The 17878-nt window shown below is 54.4% G+C and overlaps 1 protein-coding gene across 1 annotated transcript in view; it reads right to left on the bottom strand.

The window, feature by feature from the left end:
* Positions 1 to 17878, bottom strand: part of LOC119108429 (uncharacterized) — a 32080-nt gene that overhangs the window by 3125 nt on the left and 11077 nt on the right. Inside the window, exons 2-3 of the mRNA XM_037232000.1 lie at positions 10269 to 10484; positions 9763 to 9918 (exon numbers count right to left, since the gene is read on the bottom strand). Of these exons, the coding sequence (XP_037087895.1) occupies positions 9763 to 9918; positions 10269 to 10480 (368 nt within the window). The 5' untranslated portion in view covers positions 10481 to 10484. The remainder of the gene's footprint in view (positions 1 to 9762; positions 9919 to 10268; positions 10485 to 17878) is intronic.

Raw genomic sequence — 17878 nt, 5'->3', positions numbered from 1 at the left:
TGGGTCAATTTCGAGAGGATTCTGCGAATCGGCTCACATGAAAAGTGCCACCACTGAAACCGTCACGCCAGCATGGAAGAAAAGTGTAGCAGCGCAAACACCAGAGAGAGTAACATCACCAGACAACGAAAAAGTAGCATCTGTTTTCAGTTTTGGCCGCTGGTTACCCTCAACAACAATTCGTATGTTTGCCAGCTTTGGCCAGTCGGAGTCACGTTCAGGACACCTCCTCACCGGGGAATTCACACCCTGCGCGAGCTTGACGGTCTGGGCTGGCGAGTCATCTGCTATTTGTTATCTGAACAGTGAAATGGACGCTATGAACCATTCGGTTATGCTGTATTTCTTGCTGCGTGCGTTTTTTTTTTCTAGCGTCGCATGAGGAGGGAGCCATGTACAATTTCAGTATGTCCCAAAAACGAAGTGACTAACAGTTACTGAAACATAAGTAGGCTGCAAGCGTAGTAAGCTCCAATGTCCGTTTTGATTCATGTGACTTTGTTCAGCAGTTTGAATTTTCCGTCGACATTTATCTGCAAAGTGATGGCTTAAAATTTGGAGAAAATGGGTGGGAGCGACGATGAAACATAAGATTATGAACGGAGCGTGCACGGTATAAAAAAGAATAAGCATGAGCCTGGCTGTTCAAAATCTCTACAGTCTGCCGTATCTCTAACATGACGAAAACTATGCTCACTGAACCCGCCAATGATTGTGACCTCCATCTACAAACGCAACGTATGTGCCGACTGATGTGAGCGAAGATGCACGTCAGGGTCTGCTGGGTCCGGCATTAATAATGACTCAGTAGCGCAACAGAGAAAACCGGAACTGATTGATCTCTTTCAGCGCGAGATGCCGCCACCAGAAATCCGTAGCAGATTGCCCTATTCTGGTACCATAATCAAAACAAGCGGCGTGAGGCAGAACTGTCGGATTCGGTCATGTCTCCAGCTGATCCGTGCACGTTCGGAATGTTGGTTTAACCCGCACGGCGCGCCGGCTCACAGAGCGCCGACCGAGAGCTGGTGAAAGCCGCCTGAGATCAAAGCACGGCTCATTAGATACGCCAGCGGTAATTGTCGGCGGCGCAAGGAAACGCATCCCGCGACACGGCCTCGGTAATTGTAACGGCGTGGGCATACACTGGCCTCGGACAGTTCTGACTAATTGGTAAACATCCGTCAATGACAATAAACACAGGCAGCGCTGAGTCACGCGGCCATGGCCAAAAGCGATCACGCCAGATCAGCAATTAGTCATGCAGGATTACAAGGAGTGGTGAGCGGTGAAATAAGTTTTGTAATGGAGACGGGTCGTGCGATGTGATTCAGCCCCCTCAACCCGGATGATAACCAGATGAAGTGTGGTTCTCGGTAAACCGTTGACGCCAGCTTCGACCACCCTGTCGTGAGACACCTTCAGCGCGCGAATGCTTTGGGCCACCGCGGAATTTAAGGATACTAGAAAACCGTCACAGGTCTGGCGCTCGCAGTCAGCATAATGATGATGTCACAATGCCCAGTCATGACGTAACGTAGTTATCATCTACAGGACGTCCCATTCATGGCGGGATCGGGTCTGGTCGGGAAGGATTGTGCTGCGTGGGGCCACTATCATACAGAAATGCGGCAGGCTACAATAAAACAAACATTTTCGGTGGTTAAGGGTCGAGGGCGTCAGTAGGCCCCTGCTTTGATCGAGAGCAGGCCCCTACATGGTGCAGTGGGCAGCTCGGTCAGACAGATACAATGGATGACTTCCAGCCGCTGTACAACAGGGGATACCCGTTCTGATTACGAGAGTGTCCCATTGATATCTAGGAGTAGGGCCTCTCGTGAACGACAGGGGGCCTCAATAATTAAGGATAGTGTATGATGAAGAAAAAACATGGCGAAAGTCCCATAACGATTGAGAGAAGGCCCCACCATTTGCCATGCTGCAGAGTCCTTGGATGGTGGAGGTCTCTGGCACGGCAAAGTGCCTGACCATGGTGGAAACAGGCATGCTGAAGTGGCAGGGCACCCTTGTTGCGACTGAGAGGCTCTGTCTTGATTGCGAGGAGACCGCAATATTCAAGCTTAGCAGTAGCATACGCTTGCAGCCAGTTTTAAGATGATACTGCCAAATATCTTGAGCCGAATTTCTGGGCCTTTTATCCGCCTGGCGGTGGACAGATAATTATTTTAGCTCTGTTACATCTCAGAACACTAAGCGACTGACGACATGGCAGATACAGCTGAGACAAAAATGATAAATTATTTTAGGAGACTTGTTATACCCCTTTCAGACCATATACTTGTTCATAGGGTAGTGAGATTAACAAGTATCATCGCAACAAAAGCATCGTGATGTGGAGATATTGAATTATTCCTCAAACGTGTCGTCTATTGCACAATTCTGACAAGGCATATTTTCTACCAAAAATTTCGAGTATGGACCTTCTCATTCTCTGATCTGTATGACATATGTTTAACCGCATCATTCCTCAACGAAGGCACACTTTTATCTTAAACACTACTTACACCCTCAACAAAACATCCACCGCAGTCCGTATATCCTCAACAACCTCAAGCAATATCAGCCTGCAATATGGCATGCAGACAAAAAATAAGTATCTTAACGACACTGCCTTAATATAATAGCCCTAGGTTGTACGCTGCGTTGTAATACTTAATCTGGATTACCGTTCAGCGGCGATACAAAACAACGATCAAGCAAAGTAAACACGTTACTTTCGTTTGGAACATGAAGTACACACCGATAATATATTAGCCCATGTTGTTATTTGTTTATTTTTAGTTTCGTATTGTTCTGGAGACCGCCACAAAATTGTTCGCGTGTTAACAGTAAAAATGTGCTGTTTAATGCATTACCTTACAAATCCATTGAGAAAAACGCTTTAAAAAAATGCTCCAGATAATTAAAAATGGCCCGCATAACGAGGTGTTGGGCGAGCGATGCAATGTGGTACGTGATCCGACAAGCTACTACAAGACAACAATATTGCAAAATGTGCAATTTTATGGCGCTTTTCGGCGACACCGAGATTTCTTGAAGCACTGATGCATCAGCTGTTGTAAAATACGGGAAGTTAAAGGCTTCGTTAACATACATATGTTGACGTTCCGAATAAACACTTAAATTCCGTACGGTTTGATATAGAATATGTTAACTTGTTTACTTTTGATTGGTGTTGGTCAGCTACAGTTGCCACAACATGACTGAAATCACAGTCACGCCACTGAATCATGTTGTTCGCACGACATTGTTACTAAAGCCCAATGGTACATTTTTCTCCTCGAAGAGCATTGCTGTCTTCCTAAGACAATCCTCCCATCAGAGCAGAAGGCAACAACGGCTGGAGGTGTCTCGCCGTGCGCGCGTGATCCGCCTCCCCGCCGTGGCCGCCGGCGGGAGCGGCTGAGTCAGGCGAGCTCTCGTGGTGGGAGCGGGTTCATCGCGTCCGATCTGGCTTGGCGCGCCCGGCAGCTGCGCCGGCGCCCGCGGCCCGGCCTCGATTCAGCCCAGATGCCGGCGATACTGTTTGAAGAGACGTGTCGGCACAGATGTCGCTGTTTAGCAGCTGTCATGGCCGGTCTTATCACGCCCGGGCTGCACGGAACGCCGGCCGAACTGGGGAACGCGGCTTGCCTGCAGTACCGGCCCGAGCTGGTCGACCCGGCTCAGCAAGCCAGCACTGGATGGAACCGGGCAGCAAGGCTCAACCCGCCGGCATCGGGCAGAGCTGACGAGCATTCTTCGTCCTTCATCTTCACGCGCCGGGTGGAGCCAAAGGGCATTCGTAGCTTATCCTGCCCACACTGGCCGAAGAGGAGCAACTCAACTTGGCAGCGCCGCCATTCCCCCGTCACTGGGCGGCCCTGCTGTGCCGCATAACACCGGTGTCTGCGGCACAGCATGCTTGACCACCTGGCAGTTTGGTGGTTTTCTGGTCCCCGAGGCGGTCTGCCAATACGTGACTAGGGTGGGCGTAAGCGGGAAAATCTTGACAGGCCATCCCTTGAATCAAATCGAGACAAACGGCGTAAGACAATTCCTTCGAATGTAGGAATGATATGTGAAGATCGGTCTTTCATTCCGATGATTTGGACGCGCTTTGCACCGATCACGATGGCCAGGGCTCACTCTTCCAATCATTGCATCATGACGCTTTGGAGCAAGCTATGCACTGCAACAGCAGAACACGTAGCTGGTACGCATTTCTTAACGAGAAAACGAAATCCTGTTTCGTGCATTGGAGCACAATACTTTAATTCTTGCTCGAAACAATGACGCCATGCAAAGCGCAGTATACTCTTAACATTCTCTATCCCCAACGACGCTGCCACGTACGGGGGAGGGAGAAGGTGTGCTCCTAAGCGATCCCCTCTGAGCACTGATGAAGGATTAACAAGCACCTGGTCACTTACATTCGCTTCTACACCCAACTGCATCGCCTGGCAGTCGGTAGCTCACCACGCTAGGCATGTCAAGTTCCGATGTGGGGGTTCAAATAACGTTACAAGTCACATCAAACAAGAACTGATAAGACTGCCGTATGAGATCGATAATGATTCTAAGAAAGGCTTCCTATGTACCACCCATGTGGCTCTACTTAACTTTAACTGGTGACTTGCCGCATTCATTTCTCATTTTTGTCTTCCGCCCCTCGAAACTATGGGAGAAATGCTTGCTGACAGTGCCCGGAAGCCAGAAATCATTGTCGATGAAGCCGAGATACCCGCCTTACCCGCACTACGGCGCCAGGCGGCCAACGGTCCGGATTCTAGCAGCCTTTGGCTTGAATCCATGCCCATCTAACTCCCGCCCCAAGAGCATACTCTTGTATCGATTTGTCATGACCGGTTGGGGCTGTCAGAATTGATAACACCTAGCTGTTCGGCACCTGTTGCGCAGCGTCGCTACATTCCCGGGTCAGGTTACAACCCCTGAGACAAAGCGACAAGTGCAAAGGATCTAATGGCACCAGCGCACGGCTAGTTGATGGTCGGGAATTACTGACATTGCTCGCCCAGTGCACGACATCTTACCAATGTAAGCTCTTTCCATAATGCATATGCATGTTTTATTGATACAGCCTTTCATTAGGTGGCTTTTGTTGATTATATCTCCGTTGACTACCGAACACCTACCGCGTCTCAAGAAAAGTTTAGCAAATAACGTGCGTCCCAAATGAGACAAACATCGGGAGCGCAGATCTTTGAAATGTAAGCTAAGTGTGATGTGTATATTGTTTACGCCAAAACGACGCACACAATGACGCACAAGGGTTTCACAAACCTATCGTTTAGCAATGTTCGTGCACGAGCTATGTTTGGGATCACGTAAAAGTTTGTTGAATTGGGGTGGTCCCCACTGAACAGCAGCTGTTCGTTCTGTCGTCAAATTTCCAGGCCATTCTGGCATAATTCTCCACCGTTTGCAGTCGACACTAATGCACGGTCGACGATGACTTATGCGTCCATTTCGATCTCGACTAAGGTAAACAACGATAAATCCGTTCTGCCGTTGTCGAAATCGCCACTCCTCGTCTGATGCCTGCCCAGCGGACTGAGGGCGTTCCACTACACCCGCTCCTCGTCCGATGCCCGACCAGCGGACCAAGGGCGGTTCGCTGCACCTCCTCCTCATCCGGTGCTAGAACAGCGGACTGAGGACAACCCACCGTACCCCCCCCCCCGCCTCCTCCATTGTTGGATGCCTGGTCGGCGGATCGAGGACGATCCACTTGTCCTCGTCCTTGTCCTTGGTGGGATGGGGACGTACCGCACCGTGAACAAGTCACCGTACCCCTCCTAACCTTGTTGAGGCCTGGCGAACCACAGCAAGCGTCTGTTGAAGGCGCCGTAGAGATTACCGCCTCGTTCATCTTCGCAGAAACAGCGCAAGCGCAGCTGAACTGAGGTAATCGCGGCGGCATGTGTGACCCTCCACCTAATGTACCGCCCCCGCCCCTCACACAGGGCGTGCCACCGTCGATCATAGAGGTCGATTAGTCGCCGTCCGACGGCTTCTGGCACTCGCCGGAACTCAGCTTGCGTCATACTCGAGGGCCTATGACGTCACGTGGCTCCCGGACAAATTACAAGGCGTGCATTGTTTATGCCAGGCACCCAACGACTCACACCGATGTGAAGCCACACGGAGTCCTCTTCTCAGCTGCAGTGACCTCTTACACGACCGGAATTCCCAACGTTTTACTGCTGCAAGCAGACATGTATGTGTATTTGTAGCCAACATATCACCCAGTGTCCGTATTGTCAGTTTTCATAATTTGCGTGGGCTTCTCGCCCGTTTAGCTATCTCATCGCACCCCGTCTGGGCCTAGCCGGCGCGGAACATCAGCACACGCCTCCTCCTGATGCCCATACAGCACCTGATGTCCTGAGCCCGGCAGGAGACCCCGCAGGGTTGCACACCTGTTAGTACCCCCCCCCCCCCCCCCCCCCCCCAGGTCTGTACAATTGTAATGGTTTGAATTGGCCATGGAATCTACGGCATACACAGGATATTTTAGATCCCAGAACGTCTTGGATCCCTGCTCTGAAAACAGCTCCTCGGCTGGTGTCCCAATGTCTCGATTTCTCCGTTGTCAGTCCCGCTCTCCCTGCTCTCCCCGGCGGTCCAGCGCTCTGCTCTCCCTCTGTTGGCGGTCCAGCGCTCTGCTCTCACAGTGCTGACGGCGGTCCAGCAATCTGCTCTCACAGTGCTGACGGCGGTCCAGCGCTCTGCTTCCGCAGTGCTGACGGCGGTCCAGCGCTCTGCCCCCGCAGTGATGACGGCGGTCCAGCGCTCTGCTCTCCCACTGTTGATGACGTTCCAGCGCTTGGCTCTCACAGTGTTGACGGCGGTCCAGCGCTCTGCTCTCCCACTGTTGACGGCGGTCCAGCGCTCTGCTCCCGCAGTGCTGACGGCGGTCCAGCGCTCTGCTCCTCGGTGCTGACGGCGGTCCAGCGCTCTGCTCCTCGGTGCTGACGGCGGTCCAGCGCTCTGCCCCGCAGTGATGACGGCGGTCCAGAGCTCTGCTCTCCCACTGTTGACGGCGGTCCAGCGCTCTGCCCCCGCAGCGTTGACGGCGGTCCAGCGCTCTGCTTCCGCAGTGCTGACAACAGTCCAGCCGTCCCCCCCCCCCCCCCTCTCTCTCTCTCTCCCACTACTGACAATGCCCGGTCGAGAGCTCGACACTGGCCCACGTTGATCCACACACCTCGGACCAGCCTACCGACGCCTCTGTTTGCCGACTCTCGATGGAAGGGGGGGGGGGGGAGAGCGCGTCGCGCCGGCCCTCATTTCCAGCCGGACGGCCCGACGAGTTGACGGGCCGGAGCGGCCTGTTGTCCTCGCGCCGGCCGGCCTCGGCCCCACAAAGGAGCGTTTCTGGCACGGCGTCCCGGTGTGAGGACGCAGTGGCGTGGGAGCTCATTGTGGTGCTTTCCAAACAATGTGCTGCTTCGCCGAACACTGCGCTGTGGGGCTGGGTCAGTCGCGCAGGGCAATGTGTGGTGGCCGCTTCAAAGCGCGGGCATCAGGACTGGTCGCGAAGTATGGGGCGGGCGGGCAAACAAAACATCCCCTTGGCAGGCGGCGCTAATGCGGAGCAAGATAGCGCAGCTGCACTGCTGCTGCTTGGCTGGCCGTTAGGACAATGAATTGCCGACAGTCGACGCATTTCACACTCCCGAAATCCCAGATACTCATCTGCAGATCCGGAAAATCATTAATTTGTCACGCTGGCACGTGTGAAATTCATCTAAATCTCGCCGCAGAACTGTTCGACAGATGAAGGTAGCAGTCAGCCAAAACTCACAGGTATTGATTAACTGGCGGGAGCGCTCCCGCCCCCCTCCCCTCCCCCACCCCTCACGCTCCGGACGGCAGAGAGGCGTAGATGACGACCCAAATTCAGCTCGACTGGCTGTGGTAGGTTTGCCGTTCGGTCTTAATGCCAGACGTATTGGCGATCGGATCGGTTCACGTTGAAATCAAGTCATTAATCTTAAGGTAAGTCTTTAAGTATCTTTAGGAACATATCTGTGTTATGTAAATCAAGCATCTTTTGTATATTTCAGAAGCTGTTTAGGGTTATTCTGTGCTGATCTTCGCTTGAAGTTGGTTTTGCGTGTACTTTTATTAGACGGCTGTAATGTACAGGAGAAGCAACCAAATTCTATGGTTCTGTTCACACTAAGAATCATTTGTACGTGTATTACCGTCTCATGGTCATCCAGCCTTTCTCCTCTCATGTTTTTCGAGTGACTATGTGTTCCCGCATCAATACGCTTGCATTTAAAGGTGTGCTTAGATTGATTTTTAATTGACTCTCATGCTCAAAAAGGTGTGAAACTTGTTTTTACAAGAATAACAAATGTAAGGAAGCGGGTTTATGCTAAAACAGGTGGCATTCCCGTTGTTTCGCATGTCCGCTAATGAGCCTGTTTGAAAGTTGAACTGGCCGAAATAAATCACCTTGACCTGTTAGCTCAGCGGAGTGATTACATGTATTCAGAGAGAGAGTCTTTGCCAAAAGTGTTTAAGGTGCCTCGCAATGTCGTGGCACGGTCACTCCTGTGTCATCCAGGCTATTAGGATCAGTTCTCAGGCGGCTGTCAATAACAAACCACATCAGCGCGACATGGGCGTGATCTCACAAGACCCTCTCACACAACACCCGGCTCGGAGTTCCAACAACCGGGCGGGGCGTGATCTCACAAGACCCTCTCACGACACCCAGCTCGGAGCTCCACCAGCCAGACGGGGCGTGATCTCACAAGACCCTCTCACGACACCCAGCTCGGAGCTCCACCAGCCGGGCGGGGCGTGATCTCACAAGACTCTCTCACAACACTCGGCTCGGAGCTCCACCAGCCGGGCGGGGCGTGGTCTCACAAGACTCTCTCACAACACTCGGCTCGGAGTTCCAACAACCGAGCGGGGCGTGATCTCACAAGACCCTCTCACGACACCCAGCTCGGAGTTCCAACAACCGAGCGGGGCGTGATCTCACAAGACCCTCTCACGACACCCAGCTCGGAGCTCCACCAGCCGGGCGGGGCGTGATCTCACAAGACTCTCTCACAACACTCGGCTCGGAGCTCCACCAGCCGGGCGGGGCGTGGTCTCACAAGACTCTCTCACAACACTCGGCTCGGAGTTCCAACAACCGAGCGGGGCGTGATCTCACAAGACCCTCTCACGACACCCAGCTCGGAGCTCCAACAACCGGGCGGGGCGTGATCTCACAAGACCCTCTCACGACACCCAGCACGTGAGCTCCACCAGCCGGGCGGGGCGTGATCTCACAAGACCCTCTCACGACACCCGTCGAAGCTCCACCAGCCGGCGGGGTGATCTCACAAGACTCTCTCACAACACTCGGCTCGGAGCTCCACCAGCCAGACGGGCGTGGTCTCACAAGACTCTCTCACAACACTCGGCTCGGAGTTTCGCCAGCCGGGCGGGACGTGATCTCACAAGACTCTCACTCAACGCCCAGCTCGGAGCTCCATCAAACGGACGGGGCGTGATCTCAAACGACTCCCACACAACACCCAGCTCGGAGTTTCACCAGCCGGGCGCATCGCCGTAAAAAGACACTGTTCACGACAGCAACGCCGAAAATATGATTCACTGACCTTCAGTTGCTCTTGTTGCTGCTGTTGCTGTTGCTGTTGCTGTTGCTGTTGTTGTTGTTGTTGTTGTTGCTGCTGCTGCTGCTGCTGCTGCTGCTGCTGCTGCTGCTGCTGCTGCTGCTGCTGCTGGCTCAGCTGGATGCTGTGTTGCACCAGCCGCAGCTGCTGGATCATCTCCTGGATCCGCTGCGGCTCCAGTTGTTTGTCCAGCAGCAGCGGCATCAGATCCGGCGGAGGCGCGTTCGCCTCAGGTGAACCGCCGTCTCTGCTGGATGGTGTTCAAGTTATGTAGGTCAAATTGTGCAAACTCGAAGCTGAGTGAACTCTTTCAGCCAAATCCACAATTAGGGGAGTGATCTACATCCCACGGGCGCTGCTTCATCACGTTGCTTATATTTCACCTGTCCCTGATTTAAAGCGATATCAGGATATACTGCCCTGCCAGCGATTTGTTCATCGCGCTGATCCACAACTAAACCATCGTGCCTGCACATCCAAGCATGACCACGTTTCACAAAACGTGCCAAAAGACGACCGGTCACCGCTCCGTATAACCGAAGTCATCAACTTCCCATCTAATCGACGCGCATCTCCAGCGTTTGAAGCTGCTCTTACAGCGGCGATGCCGAGTCGTCCACCATTTTGGCGGCGAGTCGGCGCAGCACGGCCTCCATGTCGCGCCGTTGCGGGGGCGGCTCGGCCGTCACGGTTGCGGTCCGGTCGACCTCTGTGACCCCGGGTGACCTCCGTCGCCCGTCAAAAGCCGCCTCCGCGCCCAGGGGGAGCTCGTACAGCTTGAATGGCGGCGACTTCCGCTTGGAAGACATGGCACTGAAAAGAGACATCGGTGGACGGTCGGTTAGGTGACGCAATTTCTTGAAACGCGCCGGGAACCCTGACGTCTTCAGACAAATGTCAGGATTTCCCAGAGACATGTGCAGCATGTTTGTATATGTTAGCAAAGGCGGACTCTCACTGAACCTGGAACATCGCTCTGGTGAACATTGCTCGTTACCTTGAGGAGGAGACCCCCCCCCCCCCCCCCCTATTCTACCCACCCGTTGGACTCGCCAGCCTGCGTTCAAATTTGGATAAACACGCTGCCTAATGCATGCTCGGACACTCCGCGAAGGATGCAGTGTGCAGCCACGAGAATTACTCATCATACCAGGGCCTTCGAAGAAACCGAACAACATAAACAACGCCGAGCAGAGGAAATAATTTGCAGCGGTAATACGATAACTAAACAGTCTTAGACACCCACTCAATCGCCCGCTGTTCCAGGAACTTTTGGAAAAGTGCTGAAGAACGCTAAACATATCCATCCCTGATTTCGCACTCAGATATATTATGCTATTATCATATTTCACTGAGCCTAGTGGCCTCACAGATAACTCCGGATATCTTCTGAGCTTTGCAGAAACATGACAGCCTAAAATGATGGTGTCAAAATCAGCTAGTAATAACTTCCGCGACGGTCTACAAGTTGCAAAGTTGACTGATCTAGGTAAGGCCTCAGGCGTAAAAGAGGAAGAGCATTTGTGCAGTTTTTCTGATCATAAAAAGCTCACTCACTTTAGTTGTAGTTTGACGGCGAGACTTTCGACAAGCTATCGTATCCTCTTGGAATGTAGATGCATTGGTGATAGTTGCAACAAGGCTGTAACTATCAACAACTCCGATATCACGTCTTTAAAAGTAATATTTACTCAGCGTGTAGTGATCTAGAATGTGTTGGCCGAGCTCACACAGAAGGGAATTGTTAGCTAAGATGCAGATCGCCAACTGCCAAAGATTAACTATCCCATTAAAGGAAGGTGACCTGATAATCGGTTGTATGCTATGATCGCGCATAAGGATGATTACGTTCCTTGGCTTCGTCAGAAGAGAATGGTCAGATGTGCGCGAGCACCCCCGCCATTCGAACTGACGCGGATACGGACAAGATAAGGAGCGTATGTACCCGCCCAACAACTCACATGCAATACTGAAATAAAATGAAGTCCATAACACAATGTATGACGTGTATGTTGGTAGTTGGTAGTCGGTGTGGCTCGTAGTTTATAACAAAGTACAAATCAGCACACCATTGTTCACAGAGAACAATCGAGTTTTCAAATAAGTAGGATAGTGTACATCCTTTGTGAACACCAATGGGCATCCCAGTAAAGAAGAGAACCTTTTCCAAGAATTCAGTTTACTTACTGTGGTAAGATTTTGTATCAGTCTGGCAGTCAGTCAACACAGCCTGCGATCGAAACATACCAGCACAGCTATTCGATACTACAGATACTACAGCACAGCTACAAGCTACTGAATCCCAGCATCCCTCCTATGAAATGGCTCGGCAATGGAGGAAAGACCCGTACTATCCACACTGGGCGCCCAAAATCTGTGTCCACACCGATCGTAGCCCTGAAAGTGAAGCATCGGCTCGACAAAGATACGTCGAGAGCATCAAAATCGAATGGGTTAAAAGTCTCCCAAATATTCCTAACGACATCGTCACTGAAAGACTCGGGAGAGTAAGATAGGGGTAAAGTCGGTGCCACATCTTCTCACTGAGGAGCAGGGGCGGGGTCACACCAAAGTTTCGTCAATATGTCTTGTCTGACCATGCAGGGAAAAGAGCATATTCTCCACAGAATTCCCGCACGTGATGAGACAGTGACCCATTCTCGGTAACCACAACTGAACATTCGGAGCTCGGATGGTGGGTGCCTGAATAAACTCGCTCAAGGCGCATGCGCATCATGAGCAAGTCCAACGTCATACAAATGCCTTTCTTCGAAAAGAGTAAATCACCTTCAATAAAGCAGTTCCAGTGGGTCAGAACGTCATGAGGAACCATTGTCAAGCGTTTTGAACAGGATACGACACACCATCAAAGATAAGCGTCCCCGGCTCCGAGAAACAGGTGTTATTCTGCTAGAGATGATGCTGTCCCATATCCGGGGAGGACCGTACAGGTGACGCCTGATTTTTTAGATGAGCCAGCGACTCCCCAGACAAGATCTACCACTAGGCGACCTCTTCCTGTTCCCGAAGCGAGTGGAAGTCCCAAGGACCTCCGGCTCAGCGCCGAAGAACTTATCAGGGTCGCGAATCAGGCATCCCTCGCAGGCCTGGCGGGACGGGGAACGGCAGTGGGATGAGAAGTCAGTATAGTGAATATGTGAGCATGTAGCTATGCATGTATGCACCACATTACATGTGACATGCCATGCGCGCCATGTGACATGTCTGTGAACAGATGCACCAGCTTAAACAGATAAGGATATCAATGAATGAGAGCGTTATCAGAAATGGACTATTCCTTCATATCAGAGGACAGTGCGGCCTCGTCAGCACGACGACGACCACCCGTGCATGTCTTCAAGTCTGGCATATCCGGCAGAACATGACAGCGTCACACCCCGCCCAGAGTGCCGGAAGTGAGACTCCAGGCAGCCGTGGCGGCATCATATGCATCTTGGCGAACCCGGACCGGCTGCGGTAAAAACCGCCGGAAAAACTCGTCCGCAAGCCGACCCAGAGTTGACAGCTTTGATTTACGCCGCGCGGGAAGCGACACGAAAAATCGCCGGCGCCCCCGGCAGATGTTTCATCGGACCGGTGCCGGGCGTTACCGCAGCGCCCGAAACAAAGACCGGCACGGCACGGCACGGCACGGCGGCCAGATGTGGTCGCCGACAGCACCGCCGGGCCGGCACAGGTGCGAGACCCCGGTCAGGACAGGATGACGGCGCGGTAACCGCGTGTGAAGGCCTCGAGCCACGATAATTGGTGCGAAAGTTAAGCTTTGGGGAAGATCACCCGCACGTGGCCGAGATATCACTTCAAATGCTGCTCAGTTCCTGCAAGGCTGCCGTGCAGCACTGCTGGGCGTTGGCTGCTCGGCCAGCAGCTTTGTGATTAAGCGCCTTGTCAATCCGGCCGCCCACGGCTGCGACTCGACTGCTGGACAGTTGCACCTCAGCCGCTGCACGGCTGCGGCTCGGCGGCTTGACAGCTGCAGCTCAGCCGCTGCACGGCTGCGGCTCGGCTGCTGGACAGCTGCAGCTCGCCCGCTGCACGGCTGCGGCTCGGCTGCTGGACAGCTGCAGCTCGGCCCCTGCACGGCTGCGGCTCGGCTGCTGGACAGCTGCAGCTCAGCCGCTGTACGGCTGCGGCTCGGCTGCTGGACAGCTGTAGCTCGGACGTCGCGCGGCTGCGGCTCGGCTGCTGCTCTGCGGTTACAATTTCAGCCACATAACTGGACGCGTATGTGCCCATTGCCCTACAGTTCAAAGCGAGGCCCATGATGACATCGCTGTAACCAGCCAACAGCGTCTGTTGACGGCACTTAAACCTTTTTTTACAGTTTTGTAGCCCTAAGAAGATTATCATCCTCCCCCTTGTTTACGGCTTTGCGTGTCGGGTAATGATAGCGGGCGTCTGACTCTTTTGGTACCTGTTGTGTGACTGCGGCACCAGGTGATCAATTGCTTCATAAAGTTTGTCTGATTTTAGTTGTCTCGTCGCTGGTTTGTGGGCAAGACGACTTGATCTTTTGATTTTCAGGTGTAAGTGGACAGCAGGTGGAACAGGCTTCAGCTGCGTATGGGTGATAGTACCGAAATGCACAGTAAATGGTGAGCAACTTAGGACATTAAGTACGGCTTTAGGTTGCGTGGTGGATTCTTGTTCCTGCGACTATTGCATTTCGTGCAGAACGTAAGTAACGTTTCGGGTATCAAATCAACACAGCGATGTTTCAAAATCGCGAACTTTTGTGGCCACAATGAAGACCGCAGCATATCAAAGCGGCCATGGTGTCGCGAACGATGGCCCGCTGTCTTGAACGTTGTAAGACACGAATTTGGAAATAAATCGGGATTTGTTACAGCCTGCAGGGATTAGAAAACCTAAAGGCAAAACGCACTGCGCACGATGTTGAAAGCTGCCGACTCGATCCAAAACGACCTCCAGCCTCAGATGAAGGCACGCCATTGTGAGGATGTGTGTTTCATCTCCGGCCGACCGAACGACAACACATTTACCTTCCTACTAATGCATGCAATTGGCAGTCACATGGGTTGTTAGATCAAAGATTTGAACACTGTTTATTCGACGGCCCGCTGGAGCTCTCTGCCGTCTGCTATTTGCATATCGCCACACATGCAGCATTGCACAGCCCAGGCCATGAAATGAGAACAGCCTGTCAGCGTGAAGCGCGCCAGACAGTGTGCCGAGCCGGCCGGGACATCGGCCAGTCCCCCGGGAGGGCCGGCCGGCCGGACAGGCGCCCCGCCGCTCCGCGAGCCAAACAAGGCCGGCAGGCGGGCGCGCAGTCTGTCGCCGCCCGCACGGGCGACAGTGCAATGGCCGCCAGCCCGGACATCAACACATGTAGCTCTGATGGCCCTCAGCCGTAAGTCGCATCAGTCAGTCGTGATGGTCTTCAGTCGCACGTCGTGATGTCGCTCATCCCAGTGGTCGTGTAGTGTCCAGTTAAACATATGAGCGAAATGTGGGGCTCGAGCGACCAGTGTTCGCGCGCGTGTCTGGTGCACCGGCTCAATCAATGCAATGTCCTGTCGACCTCATCAGTTTAGATTTGCGGGTGAAAATGGATCCAATTTTGACGCGCGTTTGTGGCATGCGTTTCCATCGTTGCGTCGTTGCCGACGTGCACTGATAAAAGCACGCTGCATGCGTCGCGTACTTATGAAAATCATGATGCATGCTTTGCACACTGATGTAAGCCATGCTTTGACATCGCAGTTCAACAATCATGTTTTGTTCAGGTCGTTTCAGGGTGCAGCTAGGATTAAGGGGGGAGGGGGGGGGGCCCGCACCGCTGGTTTCACACCCTTGCCTGCGCCCCTGTGTAATAGCATGCATTCCAACAGTCAGTGTGTACACTGCGCAGCCCTCCTAGCCCGTAGAAGTGACACCTATGGCATGTCCCTCTTGTGCACAAGATTACACATGACCCTGCACAATAACTCGTCTGTGATGTATTGAGTTTTTGCACTACAGCGGGACATCGGGTCGGCAATGCTGGCGCTCTGTTTACGCAATATTTCAGGCGCGACCAACTTTCACAGCCCGGCGTCTGGCCGCACCACTAGACCAAACAAATCAATTGTCACTGCGTGTCTAGCATCGTGCTTCTACAGCTTGATGAAACCTGGCGCGTGTTACGGCTGTTGCCTAGCATGCTTATCGTGTGCACTCGGCACCGGCCAAGTATCATTGCAGAGCTTTTAAAGACAATGATCAACAGCATCACAGGTTTTACTTGGTCAACGTGTACTTAACATTATCCACGGAGAAAGTCTGTCTCTACAAGTCACCAAACTAAAACTATCGTCCAAGATAAACCAACTTGATAATGCCTCTGTCGAAAATAAACGAACTTAATAATACCGCAACCTGCATGTTCATTGCCGATTCTATTGTTAACCGGTCTTGACGTAATACTGGCCCATTGCTCCAGTCCTGGCACACAAAGGCCTCCAGCGTTCGCAAACAATATCAGAGCAGCCAAAACGTCCGAACCAGTTTGCCCCCACATCACAGATCAGTTCCGCGGAGTTTGGCGCCTCTCCGCCGCTACAAAAGCATGCTCAGCCTCTGCCGGCGCGCCCAGTTTAGCTCGCCTTTCGGCGTTTCCCAAGTCGTCTCCGTGGATGCATAACTGATCTGACAATGGGCGCCGATGGGGTTATTATTGGCAGGCGCTGGCAGAGCTCGGGACGGCCGGGCGTCGCGCTGAGGCCGTGACGTCACCGACGGCCATCCCATGACGTCACTGCACAGCCCACAGCCACAGAGAGCGTTGTGCCGACGCGGAAGAAAGAACCGGGTGGCTTGGCCACTTAGGCAACGAGGTGGCGGAATCACCGCCTCCACTCTACGATGCAGATAGCTGCGGCGTCTCTCCATCTTCAGGAGAGTGGAGAGGTGGCAAACACTGCGTGGGAGGTCTCGGTGTCCACGGGCCTGACAACGGTGTCATCTCGTCGGTCCGCTGTTTGTACAAACGGCTCAGAATCCCCCTCTGTAACCGGAGCCCCCGTGACCGCGCGTCGGCCGAACGTCTGTGTTGTTCTGAGGGGCCATTGTTACCGGCCGGGTGGGAGGAGGAGGGGGGGGGGAGACAGCGCCGGCGTCGGTGGGGCCCCGGCGGCCAGGCCAACGGCGTCAACATCGACGCGTCGACGACCCGCGGCGGGAAGCTCCGAGAGGTGTGACCAGGCGGTGTCGAACTGCCGCCACCACGTGGCCTCCTCCCCGCTCGCCCACCGCGCACCGGAGCGGCGGCTCACCGCAGCCGCCGGGCGGGCCGGGCGCGCACGCCCGTCCCTCGGAGGCCGGAACTGGCGCGGTTCCGGCCCGGGGCGTGGGAGCGTCACCGCACGCCGAGGGAGCGCGGCCGCGCGGAGAGCGCCGCCAACGCGCCGCACATGTGGCGTCCGAAGGCTCGCCGCGATCGACGGCTGCGGTGCCGTCCGGGCGCCGGCTCGGTCGTCGCCGCTCGACCGCTCCGCCCGCCGGCCGTCCGCAGCCGCCGCCGCCGGCCAGGTCGCGGGCCGGAGACAGCGGGCGGGGGCGTGGCGTGGCGCGCCACCTGACGTCACACAAAGGGCGCGACAAATGGCCGGCCGCTGCGGGCGGCGCGGCGATTAATGGCGCTCGGCGGCGGCGGCGGCGGTCCCGGCGCACCGCGCGCCATTTGTCTCCGCAAATAGCGCCGGCCGCCGGGGTCGACATGACCGGTCGTTTGCAGTGTGCCCCGCGGCGCTGTGACCCGGCGGACGGCTGTGCAGCGCCGCCGTGTGGGGCGGCGTAGACCTGAGGTCGGGGCCCGTGCCGCGGGCCTGAAGTCGTGGCCGGACTGCAGACCTGGGGTCGGGGCCGGGCCGCAGGCCTGAGCTCAGGGCCGGGCCGCGGGTCTGAGACTGACAGTCGGACAGGACGCCGCCGACGGACAGAGCGGACCGCCCTGCCTGCGGGCCAGCCGGCCGGGCGGTCCTCGGCCCTGGCCTCGGCGCAGAGGACCGGGAGACCTGTTATGAGCGTTGTCAGGATTTGGAAGACAACGGTCACTGACCGTTGAGGACATCTGAGATACTGAGAGCCACTGGAGATACAAGGTGGGCGCTGAGGAGAGCGGAGCTGAGCTGAGGAGATCCGGGAGATGAGAGCTCTGGAGGAGGACCAAACGCTCTGCAACC

The sequence above is a fragment of the Pollicipes pollicipes genome, unplaced genomic scaffold (assembly GCF_011947565.3).
Source record: "Pollicipes pollicipes isolate AB1234 unplaced genomic scaffold, Ppol_2.1 Scaffold_6686;HRSCAF=7923_pilon_pilon_pilon, whole genome shotgun sequence".
Taxonomy (NCBI): Eukaryota; Metazoa; Arthropoda; class Thecostraca; order Pollicipedomorpha; family Pollicipedidae; genus Pollicipes; species Pollicipes pollicipes.
Note: the sequence above shows the minus strand (reverse complement) of the source record. Positions and strands in the feature narration are given on the sequence as shown.